Source organism: Rhinopithecus bieti, unplaced genomic scaffold (genome assembly GCF_001698545.2).
Source record: "Rhinopithecus bieti isolate Rb0 unplaced genomic scaffold, ASM169854v2 scaffold_2723, whole genome shotgun sequence".
In the NCBI taxonomy this organism is placed as follows: Eukaryota; Metazoa; Chordata; class Mammalia; order Primates; family Cercopithecidae; genus Rhinopithecus; species Rhinopithecus bieti.
In genome coordinates this window covers 821,583-830,187 of record NW_016804119.1, presented here as the reverse complement: position 1 = coordinate 830,187, position 8,605 = coordinate 821,583, and the positions used below count along the sequence as shown (strand labels likewise).

General features: G+C 53.4%; 1 protein-coding gene across 1 annotated transcript in view; it reads left to right on the top strand.

Annotated features, from left to right (window-relative positions):
• Window positions 1-5,997, top strand: part of NPTX2 (neuronal pentraxin 2) — a 12,936-nt gene extending 6,939 nt beyond the window's left edge. Inside the window, exons 3-5 of the mRNA XM_017864478.1 lie at window positions 953-1,197; window positions 3,231-3,410; window positions 4,540-5,997. Coding sequence (XP_017719967.1) covers window positions 953-1,197; window positions 3,231-3,410; window positions 4,540-4,767 — 653 coding nt within the window. The 3' untranslated portion in view covers window positions 4,768-5,997. The remainder of the gene's footprint in view (window positions 1-952; window positions 1,198-3,230; window positions 3,411-4,539) is intronic.
• The last annotated feature ends 2,608 nt before the right edge of the window (window positions 5,998-8,605 follow it).

Genomic DNA, 8,605 nt, shown 5'->3' with positions numbered 1-8,605 from the left:
TTTTTTTGAGCAGAGCCTCTGTCACCCAGGCGGGAGCGCAGTGATGCAATCATAGCTCACTACAGCCTGGACCTCCTGGGCTCAAGCGATCCCTACCTCAGCCTCCCGAGTAGGTGGAACCACAGGTGTGTGCCACTCTGCCCAGCTAATTTATATATTTTTTGTAGAGATGAGGTCTTGCCGTGTTGCCCAGGCTATTCTCGAACTCCTGGGCTCAAGCAGTCCTCCCACCTCAGCTTCCCAAAGCACTGGGATTATAGGCATGAGCCACTGCACTTGGCTAATTTTTTAATTTTTTGTAGAGACGGAGTCTTGCTATGTTGCACAGGCTGGTCTCGAACTCTTGGCCGCAAGCAATCCTCCAGCCTCGGCCTCCCAAAATGCTGGTATTATATAGGTGTGAGCCACCACACCCGTCCAAGAACATTTTTTCTTCTAGGTTTCAAGAGGCCTCTTTTCCTGTCCTAAAAGACGGAGCTAAGTTCTCTAACGTGCCCCACGCAGTGCCCACCAAATCTTCCTTTTCCTCGCTCTCCTGGGTGTCCCGGGGTCCCGTACTTGCTGTCACCTGTATCTGGGGTTCTCTTCTGTAGGTCTTTCCGGGCCTTCCCTGCATCCTCTGCCTTCCCTCCCCTGGCCACTCCCCGTCTTAGCCGGAGCCACTGCCTGGCCTTCCCTCACATACCTGCTGCTGGTTTCATGTCACCTTCCCCTCCCGAATGTAAGCTCCCTAAGGACAAGGACTCCTTCTTGTGTCCTGAATCCTGCTGGACTTCAGCCTTTTATCAGTGGCTGGTGTGGAGCAGACTTTGGTCACTTGCTGGAGGGTCCAGCAAGGCTGTGTGAGGAACCTGCTTGAAGATCTAGCAAGACGTGGCTCTGGGCAGTGCTGGTGGGTGGGGCGAGGGGGTGGCCTAACACGCTACTGGCCTCTCTTCCTCCCCACCTCCAGGCAACAGCGCCTTTAAGTCACCAGATGCGTTCAAGGTGTCCCTCCCGCTCCGCACAAACTACCTATACGGCAAGATCAAGAAGACACTGCCCGAGCTGTATGCGTTCACCATCTGCCTGTGGCTGCGGTCCAGCGCCTCGCCGGGCATTGGCACCCCCTTCTCCTACGCGGTGCCGGGGCAGGCCAACGAGATCGTGCTGATCGAGTGGGGCAACAACCCCATCGAGCTGCTCATCAATGACAAGGTGAGGCCCGCCTGCACCACCACCCTCCCCGGAACCCATCGCGCGGTAGAGGGAGCCACAGTCCCCACCCCGGCGGTCCTCGCCACACCAAAGGGGCCCAGACATGGGACTGCGGGGCTGTCCTCCTGGAGGTGGGGATAGCTTTGTACATGCTGGGTGGCTTGCAGGAGCGGGGCAGGGAGGGGCAGCAGCAGCTTGTGGGGGTCTGAGCTGTGAGTCCAACCACGAAGCAGCAGAAGGTCCAGGCACCTAGGCCGTGTGTGGAAGGGCAGAAGGAGCAGGTCTCCGTGTGCGGCCTGGATTGAGAGAGGACCTCAGGCCGGTCAGTGAGGGCTGTTCCCCAGGTCCACACTGATTAAGGGGGCGTGTGTGTCTCAGTGTAAGACATTCCTCACGAGCATATTTTGGTGGGGATCAGGTTTCTAGAGATATGATTTACCTACAGCAAAATGTACCCATTTTAGTGTACAATTCAGGAAGTTTTAACAAAGGCACACAGTTGTGTAACCACCACCAGGATGAAAAAATATAAAACAGTTCCATTGCCCCCCAAAACCCCCTTATACCCCTTCATAGTTAGCTCTGATCCCAGCCCCAGCCCATGGCCACTGCTGACCTGGTATATGTACCCTTAGTATCGCCCTTTCCAGAGCAAATGCCCCTTCTTAATAGACTGCTTGGTTTTGGCATTCAGGAGCGGTCTTCTCAAGAGATCTGCTCCAAGAGCCGGGCATGGGAGCTCATGCCTGTAATCCCAGTGTGTTGGGAGGCTGAGGCAGGAGGATCACTTGAGCCCAGGAGTTCGAGAGCAGCCTGGACAACATAGCAAGACCCCTTCTCTACAAAAACTTAAAAAGTTAGCTAGGTGTGGTGGTGTGCACCTGTAGTTCCAGCTACTCGGGAAGCTGAGGCAGAAGGATGAGTTTGAGCCCAGGATGTCGAGGCTGCAGTGAGCTATGATCGCACCACTGTACTCCAGCCTGGGTGACAGAGTGATACCCTGTCTCTTAAAAAAAAAAACAAACAAACAGTCCACTTTGGGCCTCCTGGGTACCTCTCACAGCCCTGCTCCCAAACTTTCATTCTAACGGCAGACTTCATATAACAAAAAGAGCATTCTCAGAACTTGGCCTGATTTGGGCATTTGAGTGACTATGCAAACTCCCTGCCACCCGGACCACACCTGGTGGAGGCAGGGGCAGTTCAGTCCCTCACTCTATCTTCACTGAACTGCCCTGGGTGGAGTTTGTCGAAGTTTAAGAAATGCTGTGGCATCAGCCTGCTGGGCTCCTCCTAGATAGACCCCGTTGCCTGAACCAGGAGTTAATTGTTCTAAATAACATCCTAGGACACAGTGGGGCTGAGAGCCTTGTTGTCCTCTGGGTTTGGACGGCTTGTAAACATCAAATTCCTGGGAGGGAGGCTTCAGGTTGCTAGGAGACCAGCAGCAACAGTGCGGTGGTTCACAGGCTGGTTCATAGGCGAGCCTGCATGGAAAGTGCTTGCAGGACCGCCAGGGATCCGGCCGGTGGCAGCGTCCTCCCCCCATTCCTCGTGCTGTCTGTGAGCTCCCTGCCCACACAGATACTCACACACGTGCCGCTGTGCAGGGAGGACAGGGCACACCCCCAGCACACAGACAGATCCCTGCGTGCCACCACGGAGGTTTGGGACTTGGCGTGAGAAATGAGGATCTCTGGTCTGTTTTCCAAGGAGACTGGCCCAGTGGAGCCCTGACTTCCCGAGGTTCTCTGGCATGGAGAGCTCGGGGCCAGTGTGGGGGTGTTGACCCTCACACCTGCTTGGTCATCAGCCACGCCAGACACCAAAGGTATCCCATTAATGTGAGGGCTGCTCTGGGGTCAGGGTTTCCACCGAGGCTGCCCCCTTTCATGTTCTCCACGTATGACCCCAGGTGACAGGAGGAGCAGTGTGGCCCAGGGGGATTGTGGTGTGTCCTTCCTGTTTCCTGCCCTGGGGAACCCCGAGGGCATGGGCCCAGCAGGTCCTTACCTGCACATTGCTGCCCGCAGGTTGCGCAGCTGCCCCTGTTTGTCAGTGATGGCAAGTGGCACCACATCTGTGTCACCTGGACGACACGGGATGGCATGTGGGAGGCGTTCCAGGATGGAGAGAAGCTGGGCACTGGGGAGAACCTGGCTCCCTGGCACCCTATCAAGCCTGGGGGAGTGCTGATCCTTGGGCAAGAGCAGGTGGGTGCAGGTGGGCACAGGGCAGGTGCAGAGCAGGTGCAGGTGGGTGCAAGGTGGGTGCGGGTGGACACAGGTGGGCGCAGGGTGGGTGCAGGTGGGCGCAGGTGGGTGCAGGGTGGCCGTGCACCCTTCCAGGAATGGTGCAAGGAGGGGCTAACCGAGCCGCACGAGGCCAGGCCTGCAGCTGTTCCTGCTCCTGGCCCCAGCTGTTGGCCCCACAGACCTGGCCACGGTGTCCTGACAGCCAGGTTGGGGGAGTGAGAACCCCAGCAGCCTGGCCCTTGCTGTCCTGTGGTTAAGAGTTTGGGCATGGGGACATGGCCTGCATGGCAGGGACCAGGTGGGTGTGGTTCAAACAGATTCCAAATAGAACCTGGCACAGAGGGGTGAGAGTGTCCCTGTGGTCATGGGTCATCTTGTGACACAGGCTCCAGCTTCTGTCTGGGAGGAGGCTGAGTGAGGGAGTCTCCTGGAGTGCTCATGGTACTGACTCAGGATTGTGGGGCTGGTGTCTTCCAGGAGTACCTGCTCAGGGTCTCAACCCTGATACCCAGCAAGGGGCACTTAGGTAATCCATGGTGGGTGCTCAGCCCATGTGGGAGACAGGGAGGAAAGGGTGGCACCTCAAAGCGCCCTCAAGAAACTTACCATCTAGGGGAGGGAATGGCTAAGCTGGCTGTCTGGTCTAGGAGAGATAAGCGTTGGCATTTCAGTCTGTGTGTGGGTTTTTGATGATGGACAGTGGGGAGTAGATGCCAGGTGCACTGGGGGGCTTTGAGTCTGGTTCCTCCTTGGCCCACTCCTCCCTCAATTTCCCCTACTACATCTCCTCTGGGAGGGACTAGGAGTCATGAGACCTGGCTATGATCCTAGCTTTGGGACTTTGAGCAATGTCTCCCCTTACCAGCCTCAGTTTCCCCTGTGTAAAATGGGGAGATTTGAGCAATGCCACCTCCCCATTAAAAGGCCAGTTCTGACATGCCTGGGAGCTTCGGAACCTGCAGAAACAGGTAGTGTTGGTCAGAGCTGGGGGGGCATCAGAGAAATGCCCAAATTTCCTGTCTGTACCCCGTGTGCAGGGGGACTTGTGAACCGGCCCTGACGCAGCTGTCTTGTTCCCATTCCTCAGGACACCGTGGGGGGTAGGTTTGATGCCACTCAGGCGTTTGTCGGGGAGCTCAGCCAGTTCAACATATGGGACCGCGTCCTTCGCGCACAAGAAATTGTCAACATCGCCAACTGCTCCACAAACATGCCGGGCAACATCATCCCGTGGGTGGACAATAACGTCGATGTCTTCGGGGGGGCCTCCAAGTGGCCCGTGGAGACGTGCGAGGAGCGTCTCCTTGACTTGTAGCCGCCTTCTCTGTCCAGGAGGCCGGGATCAGGCTGTTGCCATGGAAGTTCAGGGCCATTGACTCCCCCACTTAAACTCTTGCCAGTCTGGGCTCAGGGTCTCTGAGCTCATTCCCCAGGAATCTCTAAGACCGGGGCTAGGGCAGTGTCTATCACTGGCTGATTTGTTCCCTACCAAGATTCTGTTGCTGTTTGAAGTAGTGCCGGGGTCCCCTGGGAAGATGCCCCAAGCCACGAGTGGGTGGATCTCTGCCCTCCTGCTACAAGTGGAGGCAGTTCCAGCAGCCCCTCTTCAGAGCCCATATAAAGCTATCGCAGCCTGAGCCCTGTTGCCCTCCAGTTCCTTGGTGTCCCGTGCACCCCTTCTGTCTGTCCCCTTTCACGGCTGTGCAGCCATCCCGCTGGAGTGGCCGTGTCCCTTGTGCATTGAGTGCGTCCCTGCTGGTGACTAAGCTCTCAGCAAGCGGCTACCCCCTGATCTGCAAAACGGCCTCTCCCTTTGTGTTCCATACATTGTGAATCTTCCCATCTGAAGAACGCCCAGCCTGCCCAGACAAAGCCCTGCCCTCCCCAAAGCAGAGGGGCTGTCTGTGTCTCTGGAAAGGGGGCATGGGGGGGTGGGGCTCAGAAAGGAGAAGGACTGTGACCTCCAGCCCCTTCCCCCATCATCTCTTCCTTAGACCGATGCTTTGACTGAATCATCACTAGCTATGGCATTAAAAGGCCTCTCTTCTCATCTGGTGCCAAAGGTTCCATTGCAGCTTTTTACAACCATCCGGTGTGGTTTGGAGGATTTTTTTTTTTTTTTTTTTTCCAACAGAAAAGAACAGCCATTAGAAGAAGCCTCCCCTTTTCTGATGTTCCGCCCACTGTGAAGAGTGTGCTTGTTTTAAATTCATGTTGATTCTTGTAAGCAGTGGACTGCTGTCTTCATCAACTATTTCCCTACAGAACTCCTCAAGAAAACAGAGATCATTTGCCTGGAGACTGACTGAGTGACTCCAAGCTACTCACTGTATTGGACAGGGGTAGTCATTTATTTTAAAGATAAAGTGACAAAGTGGGGAAATTTATAAAGCTAAATATTATATATTTTATTTTTCATACATGTTTGAAGTGCAAATCTGTGGATATTCCATTTGTAGGATCAAGTCGACATGCCCATCCTGACATTGTATGCTACGAGAACTCTTCTGATGACGGAATTTTGATTAAAGTGCACTGAAAGATGCTTCTGTGTTTGTCTTCCTCATGTTCTGGGGGTGAAGGTGGGAAGGGGTAGGGCTTTGCAACTTCTGGCAGAAGGATGATGGCTCTGGTTTGCCGGAGCCTACATCTGGTGGGTTTGGGGGTGCTGAGGATGGTTAGAGGAGGGTGTGGTCCGGCCGTCCATCCTATTTCAATGCCTGGCTCAGGCTGTGGGTGCCTGGCAGGCTCTGCCCAGGCTTCTTGTCCCCAGCCCACCCCTGTCTTCTCAACCAGGAGAGCCAGCTTAGCTAGAAGAACTGCAGCCGCCTTCCAGGTGTGGTACCCCCTTAGCGTCTACTCTGTAGGTGTTCTTTAGACATCATCTCATTGAATCCTCCCGGAATGAGCTAATCCCATTTTACAGGTGAATACACAACAATTAAAGCTATTTTGGGATCATGCAGCCGGTAGAGGATGGAGCTGGGCTCAAAGCTGGCCCATGGCTCCAAGGGCTCTGTCCCTTCCACTGCTCACTCCAAGGCGCCCAGTGCCATTGTGTCCTCCCAGATAGGCCTCTCTGTGCCCACCTGGCCCTGGCAGGTGTGTTGACGGTCTTTCCCCCTCCACAAGCATTAGATTCCCCCTTGCCCCACCACCACCTCTTTCCACTTTTGTAGCTTTACTCTGTCTTGGTAGCTGCAGAATGTAACTTAGTTTGTCCTTTTTCCAAGTAGCAATGTCAATTTCTATTATACTCTGCTATTATATTTCTGCTCTATCACGGAGCAGAGCCTAATCTTGGAGCCAACTGACACCGTGCGCCAGATGTACTTGATACCAAGGCTGAAATGGAAGCCATAACCTCCGAAACCAAGACCGGGAGGTCACGGAGGTTCCTGGAGTCTATTTTTGATGTTGTGAAGTATAACTTGGCAAGAACTGAAAACCACTGGTGTTGGGTAGAGCATGAAATGAAGCCAGATATCCTGCTCAGGGACCTTTGAAACTCAAAAGTGCTGAGACCTGGTGGAGAGCAGTTTGTGTTGAATCCCCTTCATGCTGGAAACACCAGCTACTCAGATCTCCCCCTGAAAGGTGCTGAGGGGTTTCCTCATTTCATATGCATGCCAGGCGCTGAGCCGGCCCAACTCGCTTCCCAGGCGCAGCCTCCCCAAAGAGCATCGCTTTGCATCAGGGCTTTGGAAACCCTGCTGAACCAGATAACTTCCTCCCTGCAACTGGAAAAGCTCTGAGCCCACAACAGGGGATCAAAATGTTCCTTGCTGATCTGACCCGAAGATGGGAGAACCAGCTCTCCGTATCATAGCTACACACTGGTCCTCCTGTTGGCAGTTTGGTCCTCCTGACATACAAGCAGAAACAAGAATCATTTATGCAATCCAGCAAGTTCCTTATGCCTTGATCCTCCCATGTGAAGGAGACCTGTGGCCTCAGTTTCCCCCACTCAAGACTTTTTTTTTTTGAGACGGAGTCTCGCTCTGTTGCCCAGGCTGGAGTGCAGTGGCGCGATCTTGGCTCATTGCAACCTTGCCTCCCAGGTTCATGCCATTCTCCTGCCTCAGCCTCCCGAGTAGCTGGGACTACAGGCACCCGCTGCCATGCCCAGCTAATTTTTTGTATTTTTAGTAGAGACGGGGTTTCACTGTGTTAGCCAGGATGATCTCGATCTTCTGACCTCGTGATCCGCCCGCCATGGACTCCCAAAGTGCTGGGATTACAGGCGTGAGCCACCACGCTCGGCCTCAAAACTCTTATCCTTTGTGCAAGGCTGGAAAAATACTGATAGCAAACTGGGTTCTCCAAGAAGGGTGGGGTAGAGATTGTCCTAGATGATGGAATATTCAGGTTGGTTAAGGGTTGTCATGGAAACTGTAGCCAAATGATCAATGATTAATGAATTGAAAAGTAATAAAATGCAGCTAAATCAAAGGCAGCCTGGGACCACGTCTCCACCAATAGGAAAGGCAGACCAAGATCCTGCCCAGCCTCTGGGGGCTTTGACATCAGCTCTCCTTATACAGAAGCTCTCAGAAAGAAAAGATGACTTCCTTTTGAGCACAGATGTTATAATTTATTCTATCAACAAATATTTGGGGCACCTACTTTGTGTCAGCAACTATTCCAGGCACTCAAGATGCAATGGTGAGCAACATAGCAAAGTTCTCCTTTTAAATGGAGATTAATTTCAGTGGGAAGTGCGGATAGAAGGCAAATATATAAACAAGAAAAACGCTGGTGATGTGATATGGAGTAACTGGGGAACTACTTTCTGGGGTCACATTTAAGCTGGGACCTAATTGAAGAGAGGGAACCAATCGTGGGCAGAACCCCACAGACAAAGGGAACAGGAAGTGTGAAGACCTAAGGTACAGCTGAGCTTGGATGTTCAAGAGAAGAAATAGCCAGGGTGGCTGCATTCACTAGAGAGGGGAGGGGTGGATGGGATGAAGAGATTGTAGGGTCAGATCACAAAGAGCCTGTGTTGACATCTCAGTGAAATGGGAAGTCTGGAAGTTTTAAGCAGAGGAATGTGATAATGTGATTAACATTGTTAGTCCACTACTCTTCCTGGTGGATGGAGAATAAACTGTAGAGCATTGTAAAGGGAAGTAGAGAGACTCGTAAGGAGG